General features: G+C 40.9%; 1 protein-coding gene across 1 annotated transcript in view; it reads left to right on the top strand.

Annotated features, from left to right (window-relative positions):
• Window positions 1–20,766, top strand: part of NT5DC1 (5'-nucleotidase domain containing 1) — a 153,343-nt gene that overhangs the window by 116,948 nt on the left and 15,629 nt on the right. The window contains exons 10-11 of the mRNA XM_059835534.1: window positions 16,663–16,781; window positions 17,639–17,797. Of these exons, the coding sequence (XP_059691517.1) occupies window positions 16,663–16,781; window positions 17,639–17,797 (278 nt within the window). The remainder of the gene's footprint in view (window positions 1–16,662; window positions 16,782–17,638; window positions 17,798–20,766) is intronic.

Raw genomic sequence — 20,766 nt, 5'->3', positions numbered from 1 at the left:
TAGTGGGTGAGGGAGAAGCTGTGGATGTTGTCTACCTGGATTGAGTGCTCCCTCAGCAAGTTTGCAGATGACACCAAGTTGGGCAGGAGTGTTGACCTGCTCAAGGGTAGGAAGGCTCTGCAGAGGGATCTGGACAGGCTGGATCGATGGGCCCAGGCCAATTGGATGAGGTTCAATAAGGCCAAGTGACGGGTCCTGCACTTGGGTCGCAACAACCCCATGCAACGCTACAGGCTTGGGGATGAGTGGCTGGAAAGCTCTCCCGCAGAAAAGGACCTGGGGGTGTTGATTGACAGCCGGCTGAATATGAGCCAGCAGTGTGCCCAGGTGGCCAAGAAGGCCAACAGCATCCTGGCCTGTATCAGAAATAGTGTAGCTAGCAGGAGCAGGGAGGTGATCGTGCCCCTGTACTCGGCGCTGGTGAGGCCGCACCTCGAATCCTGTGTTCAGTTTTGGGCCCCTCACTACAAGAAGGACATTGAGGTGCTGGAGCGTGTCCAGAGAAGGGCGATGAAGCTGGTGAGGGGTCTGGAGCACAAGTCTTATGAGGAGCGGCTGAGGGAACTGGGGTTGTTCAGCCTGGAGAAGAGGAGGCTGAGGAGAGACCTTATCGCTCTCTACAACTACCTGAAAGGGGGTTGCAGAGAGGTGGGTGTTGGTCTCTTCTCCCAAGGGACTAGCGACAGGACAAGAGGAAATGGCCTCAAGTTGTGCCAGGGGAGGTTCAGGCTGGATATTAGGAAAAATTTCTTTACTGAGAGAGTGGTGAAGCATTGGAACAGGCTGCCCAGGGAGGTTGTGGAGTCACCCTCCCTGGAGGTATTCAAGGAGCGTGTGGACGTGGCATTGTGGGACATGGCTTGATGGGCATGGTGGTGTTGGGTTGATGGTTGGACTTGACAGTCTTACAGGTCTTTTCCAACCTTAGTGATTCTGTGATTCTGTGATTACAGCCTCTGCAGGCTGGAGAGAAAAAAATGGGTCTGTCACTGCCAACTCAGAGAAAGGCTGCAGTGTAAACTTACCCCAGTTTGATACTGGAGTATCTGTCCAGGAGAATCTGAACACAAATGACCCAGCTACTGGAAGAGCATCCATGAGACTTTGCACCCTATTAGACATTCAGTGAATTCAACTGCAAGACATAACTTCATTGAAAGATAGCCCTCATTATTTCCACTGTTGTTCACAAACAACTCCTTGTTTATTAAAAAAAAAAAAAATAGAAAAAATTAAATAGTCTTTGAAGTATGGCACCTCTTTGTTTCTGAGTATCAAGATGAATGCTGAACTATGGATGCATTCTCCAATGTCTACCCTTCCTTAAAAGAAAAAACTAAAGTAAATGTGTTGAGCCAAGTTCTTTATATGTTTGCATAATGTTCAAAGTACCTCAGAGGATAAAAAGAATAAGAAGTTATTCATCCAAAACCCAAAACCAGTGAAAAACTGCAAACTGCTTCTGCATAGAGACAGCAGGGGTTGCTTCAGCTGATTACCTTTGATATTAAACACCGTGTTTGGCACAAAGCTGATAAGAATATTACAGAAAGCTAGTTCAAAGAAAGCTGAAGCCGCTCCTTTCAAAAGCTTGCTATCAACAATATTTCTTTTGTTAAAACTGGAAAACATGTTTAGCATAATTGCTAAGTACTCCAAAACCAGAATTCTTTGTGTACAGAAAGTGTATTTTCATTTTCAGAAGGAGTTGCAGTAACTAACACTACTGCAAAATCCTACTTATTGATTATATTACATTATATTCAAGGCCTGGATAAAACTCAAACCCCAATTCTTTAAGATATTGTGCAAGCACATGATAAGAGTCAGTCTCTGTCTTCAAGGAGCCCACAGGCAGACCAGATAAACAAATGGTAGAAAAACAAAAGCACTGGCTTTTCTGTTAGAACCAAGGAACCAAGAGGTTGAATGACTTATCCATAAGCATATGTCTCGCAGATCTGCATATTTAACTAAGATTTCTAATGTCCTAATCCAGAAGCAGTGTAGAACTGTAAACTAATTTTGCATAAGGACTCCATGAGAGTCTTGACTGTGAAAATCCTTTTAGCCCTTTCCAAAGATTTATCATAATGGGGAAATTAAGATCACATAATTGCAATGAATTCTGCTGGTTATACTTTTTATGGTTCAGTGATATATCCTTTATAAGTTCAAGGAACTGGACCTACGAACTTAATGTGTTCTATACTGAAAGTATTCAAATTATTCAATAATTATTTCAAATTATTAAAAGCAATAAAGTAGAGTAGTTGTTTGTTTTGGAAGACAGTTCCATACCAACGATTTCTTAATATCGGTTATTGATAATCAGGTCATGTTTATGTTTAATTTTAATGGAACAAACTTTCTTCATAGACAAGCATGTCAAATGCCTTCTTAATATGGTGAATTATTTTAAGTTTTCCAAGCCTGTGTACTTAGAATTTGTTTATCAAATAACCTATTTCTGTGAAATAGGTTGCAAAATCTGTAAGTCGTGGTGATGCTTTAAATATGGTTGCCAAAGAGGTGACATCAGGATTTAAAAGTAATGGTTGTTTTAACAACAACATTTAGTAACTATATAAACTGCAGATGAAGTGAGTTAAATATAGTAGCTGTATATAATTGCCTTTAAACACATACACCATGTGACTGGGAAGTCATTAAAAGTCAAGGTCTATAGAAAATCCTCAATCATAGTTTTGTGATCACCTTCTGGTGTTGCTGTTCTATTTTCTTTTATTTCAGGGTATTAGCAGAGTATGGAACCATGATACAGTCTGATCTGGATTGTATGGAACCGTGATACAGTCTGATCTGGATTGTACTTGCAGTACCAGACAGATAAAGCACAAAAGCTCCCACACTTAGGAAGCCAAATTCATCAAAAAAGATGCAGCTTGTTTTTACAGCAGAATGAGCTGCTAAGGGCCTGTCAACCCCATCCTCTCTCTGTAGTGAGTCCCCACAAAACGTGAAATGCCATATCCTAGTCTGTGTTTTCAAAACCAAAGCCAAAATACCTAAATGACCAGTTTGTATTCCAGACAAAACTGTGTTCAGCAAACAGACTTGTCTGACTTAGGGGAATTCTCCTCCAACACACAAAAAGATTATTAAGAGGAGATCATTTTTCCCTCCATAGTCCCTAAGAAACGACAGCGAAACGCTGTGCAAGATTTAGAAGCAAAGCAGTCAGCACTCAACATAGATCGCATTTATAGTGTGATAATACTCTAACAATGTGTGATGCTGAAAAAGACTTAGGATTTACGGAATATTTCGCACTGAATGTGAAGACCCAATTCTGTGTGGAAGACAAAATCAAATGCACAACTTCCATACATGAGCAAGAACTTGCAACGCTAACTCTTGTTGCAGCATTAGTAGTACCCATTCTGAAATAATACCTTCAGTTCTTGTGTTTATACTTCTGTAGAAATGCTGAAAGTTTGAAAGGGTTGGCTAAGCAATTGCATCTGAGGGACATGTAAGCTCACTTAATTTAATTTATTGAAGAGAACATTAAGATGTAATCTTAATGATCAAGTAATTTGTGGCTCCTTTACGTTGGATACAGACTAGTATAACATAATACCTGAAGAATGCCTGGCAATTATTATACAGATAATTCAATAGCCGAAATTCTGGACTAGAAGTTTTTTTTAATACTGCTTCTCGTTATATGAAATATTTCTTTTCACCTTCATTCTACTTCCCAGCACACATAAGAGTGTCCACCCATGACTGGGGAGGAAGACCTAAATTGGAAAGGAACACTAGGGAAACAAACCATGCGCGAGTCAGTAGCTGTTTTGGCATTAAGGGAATGCGTATTCCCTTTTGATCTGTTTTGTGCATTTTTAATATGATGGTTAAACAGATACCTTTTATTTTGTCCACAGAATAATAAGGGTCCCACTGGAAAGCTTATTAACTCATGCAGTTCATTACCAGACTCTTCTGCTGTTAATAAGTAGGATGTTACATCCTTGGTAGCTTAGTTCAAAACTTGGCTTCTCTTCTTGCCAAACCTGTGTCAGAGAAATGGATAGTTTTCAGAAGCTAATCTTTTACATTGAGTTGCATGCTTCTCTCTTAAACAAAAATTGACTCACAACTACATTGTAAGGGTAATGCTATATGTCAAAAATCACAGAGGTCTATTCTGAAATAAATAAGCACCAGGAATGGATACAGAAACCACAGTGTATAGAAACTACCCTGGCTATCTATCATTTGGTATTTGGAGTCAGATGACTCCCATTATAGGCAATGAAGAGCTAGCGAACACAGTCAGTGGAGGGCTGTACAGCTGCCCAAACGGCAGTGGCTACACTGTACTCTACAGAATACATTGGTCCCGTTGACTCAGTGCTGCAATCTGCAGTGGGTGTGCTTCCTATTGTAGAGCCTTTACATTATGTTTCTGCATCTGGGGCTGAATCCCACCCATAGTGCACTCATTGCCTCATTATAGGCCTCCAGTGCTAATTGAGAGCCCCGGGGAAGCCAAACACAGGCCTTGCAGAAGTGCTGCAGCACTTATGGAAGACCCATGCCTTCCCAGCTTACAGATGGACTAAGATGCTGGAGGACCTTAGGGCATCTCAAATATCTCTGCGCACAGGTATATTAGCAACTGAATAGAACCAGGCTACCTGCTGAGTAGAAAGCTGTGATCCATGCAGGTCTACTCCTATGCCTACAGCAGCCAAGGTCTGGCTGCCTGCGGGATGGATCAATACAAGTTTGTAAACTTTACCACTCCACTAAGATTCAGTGCTAACCTGTGTGAATTAGGTTGGTGGACATTTAGTTTAAAGTTCACATTATAGTTCTTAAACAGCTGTCAAAATCCACAAGGAATTTCTGGAAGAAAGAAGGATTACCTACGTCATGGGGGGACTCAACCGTATGACTTTGCAGGGAAAAATAATTCTTTGCATAGATCACATGTGTAAGCAATACGTGATAGAAATTGGGGGCTTTATTCATCTGTCTTCTCTGTTTAATCGGTTTCTTCTGTAGGATTCAAATATAAGTAGATGATTAGACAGAGAACTTCATAAAGAGTTACCTTGTGATTTGATTTTTAATTAATTTGGGAATTGGGATTGAGGCAGTTTGTAGTAGAGCAAAAATAGAAAGCTGTGTATGGTACATTCCTGGCAGAATGAGGGCTGGCAGCCACTGTAGAAAGCTTCCCTTCAGCATAGTTTCCATGGATCTGTATGTGCTGGTTTTCATTAAGAAGCTCTAGACTTCTCTTGTGTGTTCTTCCAAAATGTCAAGCTTTTATTAAGGTTAGTCTGTAGAATTGTTTTTTGCAGAAAGCACATGTTAATTTTTTACTGCAGGCATCAGATCTGCTATTGGAAGCAAGTAGTGAGAGGAGCCGTTTAGGAAGCCCTAGAAATGAGCTGAGAACGTGAAGAGGAATCATGACCAAAGCCTGGGCTGAGATCTGCTTCACTTTGATATGACAGTGAATCGCTGCCTCAGCTTCCCAGTTTCTAAATACCAAGGCTTACCCAATGTTTATGAAGCACCTAGGAGAACTGCAACGCGGTAAGTGGCAGAGGAGAGCTGCAACAAATAGCAAGTGTGGATTTATTGCACATGGGGGAAATCTCAGGTGGGTAGAGAGTTACCTAGTTCAGGAGCAGCTCGGCCTGTCCCACCCAATGCAGGAAAAAAAAAGGTCAGAGAACACAAAATTGGACATTTCTTGGCTGGCAAACAATCATGGGACACTGCATTGTTTAGATGAGTAGCAAGTCCTCTGCAGCTGATGTTCAGAAAGGAATTACTTCTTGCAAGCTGAAAGCTCAGGAAAAGGTAAAAGTGAGGTACCATCTTCTTCCTTGCTCTCCTTGTTCTTCAATCTTTATTATTCACGTAGGGCTCCAGATGTCTTAAACTTCAATATGTATGTTGCATGTTTTTCTATGTAGTTAGCAACCCCAGGACTTTTTCTCTTCATGAGTAAACACGTTCATTCTAACCTGATTCTTATCTGCTGTGAAACCACTTTATATATTATTACTGTCCACAGATCCCAGGTGTCTCTGTGATACTGCCAGACTAAGGCTGAGCCTTCCAAGGTGATTCTTTTTTCTGGAATAATAGTAGCAAGAGATTTTATCTGTGCAATTCCTGCATACGGAGATCTGACACAATGATGTTGGTTCTGAGAAACAAGGTAAAGTGCATTTTCATATAAATGCTAAGTGGTTTTGCAAACCACACAAAATGCACGGGTAAGGAACTGGAAAACTATTATAGGAAGTGTCACAGGGATCATTTCTCTTTTACTTCTTAAAAAAATTCATTACTAAAAATCTTTCATGTAGGTCTTCCCATCAAAAAGTAACTAAATGTAGTTCGCCAGAAAGGAATAGTTTCGATTTTTCCTTGCCATCTCCAGCCTGGTTACATTGTTCTGAGATTCACAGTGACCGTTTCACACATAAAAAAATGTCCTCTTTGTTAGAACATTAATTTCCTAATGTTTTTCATTTTGTTTATTAAGTACGAAGTTCTACTATATCTCAACAGATGTAATAGCAACAGCATTTCTTGTTCTTTTTCATTCTGGTGTTCCCTGATACATCTGGCCCCACAGCAGAGCTTAAAAACTCCCTGCCAGTTGTTCTAACCCTGTCACGTTCTTTGTTCCTTCTTTGAATTCATCCATGACTCTGGTCCACAGGGCCATGAAATTGACCCCAGACCTCAAGACTGAACTTGCCATCACCCCTCTGTCTTCTGTCACACACACACACCTTGTCCTTCCCTTCTGCTCCCTGCCCGCCACAGGTCGTAAGTCTCAACAGAGAGCTCAGTGGGCACACGCTGAATAGACAGGAGCTATGGGGCAGAAGAGGCACAAAACAATGGAAAGAAGGTGAAAATATTTCTTAGTTTCTCTGGCCCCAAGGATAAGTTTTCCCACTGTCTCATCTCCACGTTCATGGCCTGAGCAACATCACAGTGCGGTTATTTGTGCTTTTATCCAGTCTGCATAAATCCAGGTCTACTTCTCTCATCTTCATCTCACTTTGCCGTCCTCCTAAGCCACTTAAACGGCTATTGTTGCCACTCTACCGAAATACTTCATGAACCTTCATATATTTACACTCATAGGACTTCTGATATATGGGAGCTTTAACACTTCTGTTTACATACGAAGCACCCAAGGTCAGGTAGGAAATCTGTGGCAAAACTGGTGACTCCCTATCCCATAAGCCAGTCTAATCCAGATCAAACCACGGGTGCAGTGTCCTCCCCCCGTGCAGCAAACCACAATGCCCCAAACGCTAGCTGCATTAGGATGCTTTTTCCCTGCTGCACCTCCAAGGATGAGCACCTTTCCCAAGGGCATTCTCCAGCACGGCTGCCCCACACCTCTCGGCAAGGCACGCGTTTGAGGAGCCAGCTGTGGCTTGGCCATCCTGCTCCCCAGCTGGCCCCACCCCAGCACACCTGTGGTCTGGGGAGGTTTCCTAGTTTACGTTCTCCTCTTTCTCCTGTTTAGCTGTAACTTGTAGTGCCACCTAATTACTCGCCACCGCAACTCCAAAGAATTTTCTTTCTTTAGCACTTTCTGTTAAAGGCTTTCTGTGATGGACCCGAACGTGCACATTTGGTGATGGCAAGGGTGCACTGCACAACCCCAAATTTTTTAAGGGTTGTGGTTTTTTTTCCTAGAAGGGATCATAATAATATAAAATGCAATAGAGAATATAGTAAAAGCATCTAAGGGTCCTCCTTATTGCAATAAAATTGCAAAAGGCCCACTGGGATTCATTGATGATACGTGAACAGAGATATGTCTCCAAGGGGAGATTCTCTGAAGCTACAATCAGTGTTAGGTCCCAAACTACCTTTTGGTGCTTCTTGAACATTTTCTTAAGCAAAGGGTAACAAAATATAAGGCAGAAAATGTATCAAGAAAAAAAAAGTCTATTTGCTACTGAACAAGGCCACCCACTGTGATTGTTTTGATCTTTTATTCTTTTCTGGTATGTTTGGTATTCCGTCGTATCTATGATTTTAAAATATTAGTGGCAGTTTCTGTATTTTCTAATAGGAAATGGGCATGGTGGTGTTGGTTGATGGTTGGACTTGATGATCTTACAGGTCATTTCCAACCGTAGTGTTTCTGTGCTTCTGTGATTCTGTGAAATGGTCCTTAACTATTTAATGCCATCATATTCTGATTATAATTAAAGATTTTTTCTTTTATTATTACTTGAAGTGCTAAGTATTATTAATAACCTATACAAATACTCACAAGTTAGTACATATGTGAAGCAATGCCAAGGTAGTCTCTTCCCTGACAACCATATTCGAATGCTTTTAATATCAGTATGATTTTTAAGTATGTCATGTAATGCTTCTCTTCTACCATGTGATAAAAAGAAGTCTTGGGTCAACAGGAGACAGAACTGCTCTCTCAGTATTCTCAGATGTTAGCTTTTATTTCCAGAAAAAAATGATTATTCTAAGGCATCTAGTTTTGTTTAGAAATATTGGGAATGAGCATACTTCACAACTTCTAAATAGCAGGATACCTGTGAAGCACTGAGAGAATAAGCTATTTTCAAGTTCTCTCTCTCTCTTTTTTTTTTTTTTTTTGAGAAATTTCCCCTTTTCAGACAAGAAAAAAACACGTTTGAGTTTTTTAACCTCCACACAGCAGCAGGGAGATGCCCAGGCTTCAGTGGCCAGGCCCCTGCACTCTCCAGGAACACTCTTGCTGCTGCTTGCTGAGCTTGCCAGGCTCGGCAGCAGCACTGCGCTAAGGAAACTGTTGTGGGTTGGGGTGGGGTTCTTCTTTTTTAATTACTGAGTCAGAGGGACAGTCTGAGCAAGGTTTTAATAACCGCTACCTGCAGCTACAAAATGCTTGTACAGTTATTAACAGGCAGAAGGCTGGGTGGATTTACATTTTTATTTTAATTCCCAAATTTAATTTTTTACCTGTGGAATCTTGAATCTTAAGTTAGTTTTTAAAGGTTGATATAAAACTGCCACCTTCAAAGGCAGCCAATGTTTGGAGAGCTGGAACTTCCAACAGAATTAATCAGTAAAATTAAAGTAGGGATTTGAGGTAGTGTAATATGTTAGGAAAAAAGAATGGAGCTTTCTTATAAGTCATAACTCAACTTGGCTGTGTAAATAGTTTTCATATAAAAGTTAATGAAAATGTCTATTGTGTATTCCAGGCAAATGAGTATGTGCAATAACTATGCATGTTCGTGTCTACTTCGCAATTATTATGCCCTTTGAAATAACAAATTTTAGGGAACTGAAGAAATAAAAAACAAAGGCGCCTTGCAGCAGGGTCCTTATATATTGCTTTACGGCGATCCATTTGTTCAGAATTAAATTGTCTATTCTAGTTTACATATATATTTTATACTTGAAGTATTAAGATGTAGTGAAAAAAATTCTTAGTCTTTCTGTAACTGAGGATTAAAGAACTTTTGTTCTTTTTTTTGTTCCTTTTTCATGTCTGAGGCCAAAGTAAATGATGGCAGGAAGTTTCTCCCCACTACACTGCAGTTTCAGTTTTCAGTGGGGAAGAGTATGGTCCAAGAACAAATTGCAATATGCCCTCAATAGGTATTACTAGAGAGGCTTAGCAGGTTAAGATAAACTGAAAGATTACAGTCTGCACAGGGCAAAGAAGAGGCTTTGATTGTCTCAATTTTATTTCAGTTATGACAATGGAGACATTTTTCTGAAGTGATAGGTTAGCTCAGAACTGACTGGTGGCCTCATCTCGTCTTCTGTGCTTCCCTCCATCTTCTGCTTCCATCCACTCTTCAAATTTTTGTACAGCAGTGAAGCACACCCTAGTAAGAAAGGTTATAGACAGTTGCTTGAACTGAACTGCATATTCCTGAAATGATTATGTCAGGTTTTTTGTCAATTACCATACCTCTCCTAACTTACTTGAATTCAAAATGTTTTCTGGAAAAGCCTGTCTCTCTTCATAGTTATATAGAGATCTCTAGGATGACTATGGTATTAAAATTGATAGGGTTATTTGGGGACATTTGTCTGGATATTGGGAGTTCTTCATTTATAAGGCTCTGGAGCTTCTTACAAAACTAATGAGGTCCAGAATAAAATTGTTCTGGGGAGGGAATTTATTTCTTTTCTTGCCATTTTGTCCCTCTCCAAGATCCCAATTAAAAAAAAAGCACATACTTACAAAATATGAGCAAGGAAGAATTGTATTTATGTCCCTCTTACTCTTCCAAAATAGAAGTTCTCTGAGTTATAAATACAATTAAATACAATTATGGAAAAAGCTTCACCAAATCTGTGCATGAACTACATTTAAAAATGAACTTGCAGATTAATCATTTCTAAAAAGTGATTTTCCTTTTCCAAGGAAAAAAGGCCTTGCTTGTATTTCATCATATCAATGTTTTAAATAGAAACACTTTGTTCGTTAGCCAGACTGTTCCTGGGAAGGTATAAAGTTAATGCTTTGACAGGTTTCAAAACAAATTACTAAATCTGTAGTGAGCTGTTATTTTCAGTTCCTGTAACACAGTAATCAAAACTTCCTAACGAAACTTACTTACTGACTTCTTTAAAGGAAATACTGATTTTCTTACAAACAAGCAAAACTTCAATCTTGACTCTACATAGCCTGTTGCTTGGCACAATTAAGCAGTAAGGCAGATTTTAATAAAAACTGAAAAGGTTTTAGTAAAACTAAAAATGTAAAACTTTTTTTTTTTTTTTTTTAATTTATTTCTCTTGTCTGCAGAGTCTGTGGTTCTTATACGCCCAGGGCAATTTGAAAATGCACTATCTTGTACTTTGGTATTATCAGGCCTTATAAATAAGTGAAAGAACAGAAGTCCATCGTGAGAAAAGGGATTGTTAGTTATGCATTGTTAGTTAGGCCAACGGCATCCTGGCCTGTATCAGAAACAGTGTGGCCAGCAGGAGCAGGGAGGTGATCGTGCCCCTGTACTCGGCTCTGGTGAGGCCGCACCTCGAATACTGTGTTCAGTTTTGGGCCCCTCACTACAAGAAGGACATTGAGGTGCTGGAGCGTGTCCAGAGAAGGGCGACGAAGCTGGTGAGGGGTCTGGAGCACAAGTCTTATGAGGAGCGGCTGAGGGAACTGGGGTTGTTCAGTCTGGAGAAGAGGAGGCTGAGGGGAGACCTTATCGCTCTCTACAGTTACCTGAAAGGGGGTTGCGGAGAGGTGGGTGTTGGTCTCTTCTCCCAAGTGACTAGTGACAGGACAAGAGGAAATGGCCTCAAGTTGCACCAGGGGAGGTTCAGGCTGGATATTAGGAAAAATTTCTTTACTGAGAGAGTGGTATCACAGTGGAATAGACTGCCCAGGGAGGTGGTAGAGTCACCCTCCCTGGAGGTATTCAAGGAGCGTGTGGACGTGGCATTGTGGGACATGGCTTGATGGGCATGGTGCTGTGTGGTGTGGGTGGTGTGTTTTGGTTTTGGTTTTGGTTTTGGTTTGGTTTTGGTTTTGTTTTTTTTTGTGTAATGGTTGGACTTGATGATCTTACAGGTCTTTTCCAACCTTAGTGATTCTGTGATTCTGTGATTCTGTGATTCTGTAATTGGATAAATAGCACATATGAATTTTTATGAGAGAGTTTGTTTTTTTCACAGGATGGTATCTGTATTTTTCTCTCAGCTTTATCTAGGGTGTTCTTTCTGAGTATTGCCAGCCTTTATTAGTACTGTTATTTAGTTCTCCATATGAATGACCACATATATGTTGGGATTGGTAAGCATAAGAAAGATGTATCACTGCCTGTGTAAAATTAAAAATCATGTTCCAGTTTTCAAAACTGAATTTTTACTTTGATTAGTTCAGCTTTTGTCTCACCAACCATAAGCCACCCCAAAGAAGGCAGAATGATGCAAAGGCAGAAGGGAAGATGATCTTCAGGCTTTATCTGAAAAAAATCAGATTGGACAGCCAAAAATGGAGATGGCCAAAATCACTAGTCACTTTGGGAAGCCTTAACCTTTTATTTCAGCACGTCATGCTAAGGGAATAATTTGTTCCTTATCACTTCCCTGCAGTCGTCCAGTCAGACGAGCCTGGCAAGCGCTGGTGCATGTGTCGGGCAGATGGATTTCACAGCTGCTTCCAGGGCACAGAAGTAATTCAGGGATGGCAAAACACAGAGTGATATCTGTGTGAATCCTGGAAACCACTCAGCAAAAGTGGCTGGTCTATACATAGGAATTTGGGGTGCTACCCTACAGAAGGGTGCCCATCAGGTATGAAGTTTTACCCCTAGCAATCTTGTAAGTACTTGCTTTCTTCATGGAAAGCATGCCCACAGGGGATCCTGTCTCATTACATTTGCGACTGGAAGAAACCACCAGAAGGATTTTACTTATGCAGGTCCCTCTATCTCGTCTGTAAAACGATGTGCTTTCCTGCCCCAAGTCCGCTTCTGGAAAAGAGAGTTTGTGTTTCTTAAGCGAGCTCAAAATGCCATCTAGAATCAGACTGTGCTTGCAAGCGGGGCTGGAACATAACCCAGCTTTTCTATTAATGTCCTCAGGGCCTGAAATGACATTATTTTAAATTGCAGAGAGGCATATCAGTATGATAGTTGTGGATCATAAAACGTACTTGTTTATACAATAGCCCCCTGAGGCGGTAACCAGGGCTTCAGTGTGCTAAACACGTACACCCAGCTGCCCTAAGCGCCTGCACACATTGAGAGCCCGCAAGAGCTGCCCATGGGTAGGCAGAGACAGGAGCAGATAGATACAGGCACGAGCAGCGACAGAGTCACCGCATGTTTTTATTCTATTGTGCAGTTCAAAGGAACAAAAATTACCAGTAACCCTAATAGCAGGTCTATCTAGATTTGTATGGAAAGGAGTAAAAGGCTGTCAGGAGAAAGATAGGAAGGCAGAAGAAGGGGCTGCTGGGGAGCTGTACAGGCACTGCAGTTAAACCTAGCACATCTTGGGCTAGCATGGCCTCCAGGCACTTGGAGTTGCTTTCTTACCCCCATCTCTGGTCTCTGCCCAGTTAAGTAGGTGCAAGATGTCCTGGGGCTCTCCAGTGAGTCACTCGAGGGTCCCTGCCCCGGCGTAACCAACACTCTCCTAGGGCACCCAACCGGAGGAGCAGCGCAGGGTGGTGGCCTCAGGGGTGGTGAGCTGATGAAAATTAACCTTGGTGTAGGTGTGGCTGAGTATAGGTGAATAACTGTCGAAGCGTAAATTCGCCCTCACGTCTTAGCTTCTCTCTTAACTTCAGGCTTCCCAAAGGAGAGCCTGACTTAAACGGGGGATTTAACAGCGTAAATGCCAGCCAGGTTAGGGATACAGCTTCAGGTTCAGACCCTGGGCTGAACACGTAGTCTGGACACAACCTCAGCACTGCATGTGTTTAGGTTCCTATCTCGGCGGGTATAACCCATAAATGATAGCAAAGCGGACGACAGTAAGGAAGCATGTGCAGAGTCTTTCCCAAGGAGCAACTCTGTGCCAAAGTAAATTACCGTCAGTTGCCATTTAAATGGGAATAAGCTTCACTGATTACTTTTTGCATATTCATTCAGAATGAAAACAGATGTTCCTCAGCCCATGTTATAAACCTGCAATGCACATTTAAAGGCAGGCAAGAAAATTCTCACAAGAAAAAGGATATTGAGTCTTGTTAGTGAATTGGTTTATATGAAAAACCATATCTGCTAATGGTTATGGGAGTACATTTCTGAATCAGAAAACATTTCCCAAGCTGTTAGACACAGCAATATGCAAACTGCCGTTCCAGCAATATTAATATTGCCCCAGCATGAGTCAAGTTTTTGTTGTTGTCTTTAAAAAGGAACAGTCCCTTCCCCTCGGGAAAACTGCTCTGAATCACTGTTGAGGTTTGGGTGAGCGTTTTAATAGAATGATTTTCTAGGTTTAATTATTTTAATTTTACTTGCTTGCTACCTTTACATTTCTTGTCGTGACAGGTTTTCAGTCTACAGCCAGGAATCCAGGTTGCAGTGATATATTAGACTTCAGAAGGAAGCAAGTTGCTCTATCTAAATCATCTGAGAAATTCTTGGTTATTCAGTCTGTTTGAAATTGTCAGGACATCTCCTTTTCCTCCCAGCTTATAAGACCTGAAGCATTAGCATCCCCGCCTATATATGTGTTGCTTCCTGCTGAAGGAATATTTATAGCATTTCTGACCTTTGAATGAACTTTTATGAATCAATAACAGCAAAGTGTAAGGAAGGTCAGCAGCAGTTTTCCTCTTGTCTGAGTGTAGCCGATGTTAGGCTTGGAATATCTGAAATATATTAGGAACTACCATAATCACATTTATGCAGCATTTTTGCAGGAAATTTACAGATTTCTTCAGCACTGTCACGTAGCTGCTATCTGAAGGATACAATACAAGGCCAGAGCCAATGGTGTCATTAATGGGTTTTTAAGTTGTTGTGTATCAATTTTTACATGGCGGAACTACTACAAGAGGCCTTAAGAGCCAGTGCTGAAGAATAATTTTCTTGACTATATTTTGCCACAGAGAAAGTGTAAATGGATTAGAAACCGTTCTCGTTAATGACTTACTGCACCTGAAACACCATTAATTTCCTCCCACTTCAGATTACAGAAATAAAATTGACACACTTACCCCTAGATGTGTGCGCACAAGCAGCCATATGAGATGGTTGGAGGCAAGGTTTGCCAGTTCAGAGTCACTACCCCTATAACCCTACAACTCAAATATTACAAAGGACCTTTCCTAATTCCTCAGATTTCAGAAGCTTCTTCCAAAATCAAGGTGTTCCTGTAATGAATTAGACATCTCAGTGCTGTTTGCTGCCTCCAAGCATAGAGGAGGAAACCATGTTTCAAAATTTCCCTTCATTTCACTGCCTAAAAGCGAAGTTCCTAACTTAATTAAATCCTTTCCTTCTCCAGAGCTGGCACCTCTAGAAAGTGCTTCCTGGGCTCTCTTTTGCCTACCGAGGGATCCTGGCCAACTAGTTTAGACTGTAACTGTAAATTAGAAGCCTAAATTCCGGATGCATGGAGTTAAGTGAGATGAATCCCATTGCTAGGGGTGACAGTAATAGATCTCCCAGCATGAGAGATCTCCTACCTTGTAATTAGAGTGAATTTTTTCAGTCTTGACTGCCCTTCATGCCTTTCCCTAGAGGTAGCAAAGCAGGGTCTTGCTTTTTGCTGGAGCCTTCTGGTGCTGCTGTAATACATAGGGCTTCTGTTTGCAAATGCATTGCTGTTACTCTGAAAATCCCTCTCATAATAGCTACATTTTTCTCTAGTATTTTCCTGATTGACTGAATGGAGAGACAATAAGTCAGGAAATTAAGTTTTTTTATGAGTGGTATCACTTATTATTATCATTAGGTTTCTGAAGAACAAAGAAAAAGGCATTTTCACACAAGTTCTACGTGAATTGTTAGTGTCAACTTTGAATTTCCTTGAGTTTTCCTGGTTTATAAAACACCCTTAATATAGAATCAATTTGTCTGAGAATAAATCCTGTGTTTATTCAAATTCTTAGATTCATAATATTAAAAAATTATTTACTGCCTCTCTCCACAAACCTGCTTCCCTCTTTTTGCTTCTTTATTTATTTCTTTCAAAGACCAATGTACCTGCACCATGTACATCTTCAGTGCTCTTAAACATGAAGCTGTCTTGTCATTTCACTGTTCTCCAAAATTTGCATTCCAGCTTTCAGCAGTCTCTAACCAAATGAAGTTTGCTCTGTCTTAGTCTTCTTCCTAACACATTTTAAGTACTTTGAAAAATTCTATAAAGCAGGAGAAAAACTGAAGTCCTGATGTTACACTTAAGTCAGATCAAAGTACTGTATTGGCTTCTAACCCCTCTGTCTCTAGCATAAAAAGTAAGACATTTGACTGAGACTGAATAACAAAATCACCCTTTGGTTTAACCACTTCAATAGACAGAAGACATTAATATTAATATTTCTAAAGAAATTCTAGTTTATCAGTTCACTAAGGCTAGTATTTTGGCTCCAGAAAGAAGCTAAAAGGAGTTCACCTGAATGAGCAACAAGGTTACATGGACACCAGGACAGAACCAGCTGCTTTGGGACCCACTAGAAATGAAGCCTATGGCACAGTTGGGTGGTGACCGAGGAGTTTCAGTTTCTACTGATTTTTCCAGTTCACTGACAGCTGCCAGTGTGGATACATACCACATACCACATACACCACCAGCAGCAATATTGTCCACTCGTCATTTCTTCAAAACTGGATGATAACTGGAACTGCTCATTGTTTGTGCTGATCTAAGACTGGCGGATGCCCATAAGATCTACCTCAGTCTGTTTTCTTGTATTTATGTCAGTGTTTAAAAGCAGTAGGCAATTTCTCTGTGGGGAAAGGTACATGCTGTCTCTTACAGTCTGTCTTATCTCATGGTTTCACCCCCAGCTACCAAACACCTCGACTGAACCAGCAGTCAGTACCAGGACTTGAGCCAGGCACTAGAGCTGGTTTAATGTCAAAATAGACCATGATCTCCAAGCTGTGCACAGGCAGCTTCTCACACATCTCACGAATACAGGAGCATGGGCTGCTCTCACTAACAGCGAGCAATTTTGCTTGGTGATTTCAGAGAATGATGAGGAGCAGGAGGCTTTGCTATCACTGGACAAGCCCAGCTGGTATTCCCAAGGTAATGCCATCCAGCTTTATGAACTACTGAAGAAGATGACTGGCAAGCTGGATCCCAAGGTGTGTTATAAGTGAGAGTAAATTTTGCTGAAAATACCGTGTTTCAGTCTAAAATTCACCAGACAAGCTTTCATTAAAGTTATTGACGTGATCAGTCACAAATTTTTGTTCTGGTTATGCTTGCTGTTGTCTAACAGACTGCAGTCCAGAACTGGAAGCAGCATATTAGTCTTCTTATTGGTAGAATATGTAAACTTTCTAGATGTTTTGTTCTGTGTGCATCATCATGCATTTTGGCAGCTTTGGAGAGAATCATATTGTAATCAGGAAATAAACAATCTTCCTGAGGAAACAGAACAAATAGATTAAAAGGTGGCATCAGTGAAAAGTAGGATCATGTTATTTTAATTACAGGTCTGGATGGGTGAAAATCCCACTGACGACGGTGGGACCACATTTTCCGTAGTGGGTGAACTACCCCCTGGGCACAGAAGAGTCCTGAGTCACCGAGAGATGCTCCATGTTCTCCCTTGTTACCAAAGTTGTCCAAAATTCATTCCCATTGTTTAGTGTATTTTCTTGGTAGTCTTTTCCACTGCTTCCTGGCAGGCTATTTCTGTCACTGAAAAATCTCAGCGGCATCCCACTTGCCAGTGCCAGCCGGGCATCCCCGCGCAATTCCCCTGGAGAGTAAGAGCGAGGAGGGAGTGCAGGGCCAGCCTTTTCCTTACGGAGCTGGTTGAAGATAAAGCCCCAAACTGTGACATTAATAAGATCTCTGTGTGTCATGGCCAACTGTAAACATGGAGGAATTTTTATTAGGTTGTTTTAAAGCTCTTTTTCTCTCTCTGTGAAATACAGTTTGCTTGTGTTTTCCTCATATACAACGAACTTCTAATTTGCTGCTTCCCTCGTAGGTTGTTTATTTTGGTGACAGCATGCACTCAGATATTTTCCCAGCACGTCACTATAGCAACTGGGAAACTGTCTTCATCTTAGAGGAGCTTCTAGGGGACAAAGTTACGGTGCCTGCGGAGAGTGAATCTGAGCCCTTGGAGAAGAAAGGAAAATATGAGGTAAGGGTTCCTTGCAGATGTTTCCTGGAACAGAAGAAAGTAAGTTACAAAAAAGCCTCATGCCACCTGCGCTGAGAATGAGCCTGCCTATCTTACCAGGCTGCTGGCAGCATCAGCATCCCTCACAGACGTACCCTCCTGGCCACAGTGGGAGGTGCCATCCTGCCCCAGCTCAGCATTGCATGGGTGACACAGAGCCTCTACCCGGAGCTAAATCACAGACCTCAGGAAAGACCTATATGCACAGTCCCTTAACCAAAAACCAGCCCTCTTTTCAACAAGAACCTGCCCTGTGTCCTACAAGGAGAAATTTCATGGCCGCTCATCCTAAGTCCAGCTCCTGAACTCTGCCGAGTTCATGACATTTCCCTGTGTGTCGTGGCCAACTGTAAACGTGGAGGAATTTTTATTAGGTTGTTTTAAAGCTCTATTTCTCTCCCCATGAAATACAGATTGCTTGTGTTTTCCTTATATACAAAGAACTTTTAATTTGCTCCTTCCCTCATAGGTTGTTTATTATTATGTGACAGCTGTGCTCAGATAAGAGGGACTGTTTCGAAGTCTGGTCCAGTGCAGACTACTGAGAGTTACCTCAGATAGATAATGCAATTTTCAGCTTGATCGCAGCTGGGAAGCAGGGCCTTAGCACAACTGCCACACTTTAATTCCCCCACAGAAGGTGGAAGGTTACTATGGTTTATCCTTCTCTCCGCTGCCAAAGAACAAAGTAGATGGGGAATGGCCGAGGTAGAAGCGTTGTACCTCCGGCGTGTCCTATGTAGGAACTACAGTGCAGCTTCACTCTCCATTTGGAGCATTTCTTCTTTTCGTATGTTCATAAATAAATACATCATTTTCTTCTAACTGCAGGGAGATATATATGCTTTTTGCACTTTGCTTTGAAAAGCACTTAATATTTTTTTCTTTTTAAATAATTACTCTGTGTGATTAAAAAGCTAACTTACTGTTAGGAAGATTTTTGTGGGGTGCTTTTATACTAAAGATGTTCTTAATCTGACTAAAAAGTGTTTTAAAAGCCCCTGCTTTTTATGGAGAAAAGGATATCTTCAGTGGGACTAAAACAACATAGATGTGACATCTATATAGCTACTTTTTCTAATAGACATATCTAATATTTTCCCCCACTATCCTGATTTCTAAACTAATGTCAGACAAGGACATTTCAGTCACTGAAATAAGGAAATGTAATCACTAATGTTTAGGCTTTTTCCTGGGATCTAGAAAAACAAAAGTGAAGACAAACAAACTCAAGTCTCCTATCAAGAAAAATGTGTTTCTCAGTAAGACGGGGGTGGGGGGGTGGGCAAGACAAAGGAAAAGTGAGTAGTACTGCTACATAGGTTAATATAATATGATTTAATTAATTAATGCTATAAAAAAAGCTCATTCTCCTCCGTAACTTTGTTCATTCTCTGACTGGAGACCGCTGCATTGCTGCATAGAACGTACATCTCCGTAAGGTTTGGGGTTTTTTTATTCAACCATGGTTTCTTAAGCATGTTCAATATATGCTTTTGAAGCACACATTTTTAAACAGACAGCCAGAAAATGTTTCTTTTCCTGGAAGTACAAAAAAAGAGTTATTGAGTGATGTGTTTCTAAGCCCTTGACGATGATTTGGTTTTATCTTGTTGCAATAGCTCTGGTCGCTGCTCACAAGATCCATCTTCTCTATCGCTGCAGTTATCAAGCAGGAAACTGAGACTTTTAGACATGCGCTTGACATTTCATTAACACTGTAGTATTCCTGATAAGAGACTGCAGTATCTAGGGGAGACACCACCCCTGCCACACACAACCCCTGTTCAGTTTACATCCGCTACTAGTGACAGCAAGCAAGCAAGGGAGAAATGAATTGCGTTGATTAAAGGAACCTGAACCAAGGGGGCCGTGGCAGGTCACTGGTGTTATTTCATTACCACACTGCTCACTGGAGTCTGAACAACAGGTCACATCCATATCTCTGCAGTTGACTGGACACCACTAACTTAACAGGACTAATTCAAAGGGACTCCCTTTACAAGCCTATGAAAGTTTTATTTTCATTCCCCTAATCAACTTCTCCCATTAACCCTTTGGTTAAGAGGGGAGGAAAGCCAATTCAAAGGATTGTACAAAGTCAGGTGTTTTTGGAAAATTAGGCACTAACGGATTAGATTTAGCCTTGTTCATCAGCCTTATCATTCATTGGTAATAAAAAAAATAGACTACTATTGCAGATTTTCCATGCCATGCTGTGTGTGCAGAGAGGGACTGAAAATTTAATACAAGATGCAATCCTCCCTTCTATCAATCTTGAGAAAACATTACTGAAGAAATAAAGTCTTTTTCTAACCTAATTTGCAATTGCATCTTTCAGAAAGAAATTACAAAAACTTGTTTTCAGTTGTTTGATTGGCATTTCATCACTAACAGAGGGAGGGGAAGAAAACAACCTCCTCACACACAAACTGGGAGGCTAGTAATTTCCATTTTCATTAGCAGTTTCTGTCTTTTCCCTTCAATTAAATGCATGATATAAGCCAGATACACATAACTGTGAAATTACGGTAACAACTGCAGTTCTTTCAAGTATATGAGTCATAACCAAATGAGCAAGAGCATAGCAAACTAAAAACTATGCATGTAATTACTCAGCTCCTAAGTGAATTGCAGCATGCAGGGGGGAAAAAAATACCAAGCATTGTGTTGAAACAAGATTCCCCCAGATCTGGGGGTTTGTTTGCTTGGCTGGAGGCTTTGTTTTTGCCTTCTGTTCTTTAAATGTGTGATCAATTCCATCAATGAAAACTCAAAGAAAAGCTGGAAGTTGTCCCAGGATTTCGAGGGAAATTATTACAGAGGAGCTAGTCAGTGTGTAAAAACCTTGGGCTATAGGAATGAATGGAGCAGAAATCGAAGAATTTATTGGCAGATGTAGATGATATTTTTGCAATTAGAAGGAAAAA

The sequence above is a fragment of the Gavia stellata genome, chromosome 2, assembly GCF_030936135.1.
Source record: "Gavia stellata isolate bGavSte3 chromosome 2, bGavSte3.hap2, whole genome shotgun sequence".
Taxonomy (NCBI): domain Eukaryota; kingdom Metazoa; phylum Chordata; class Aves; order Gaviiformes; family Gaviidae; genus Gavia; species Gavia stellata.
The sequence above is the reverse complement of the archived record's forward strand: the minus strand, read 5'-3'. Positions and strand labels throughout refer to the sequence as shown.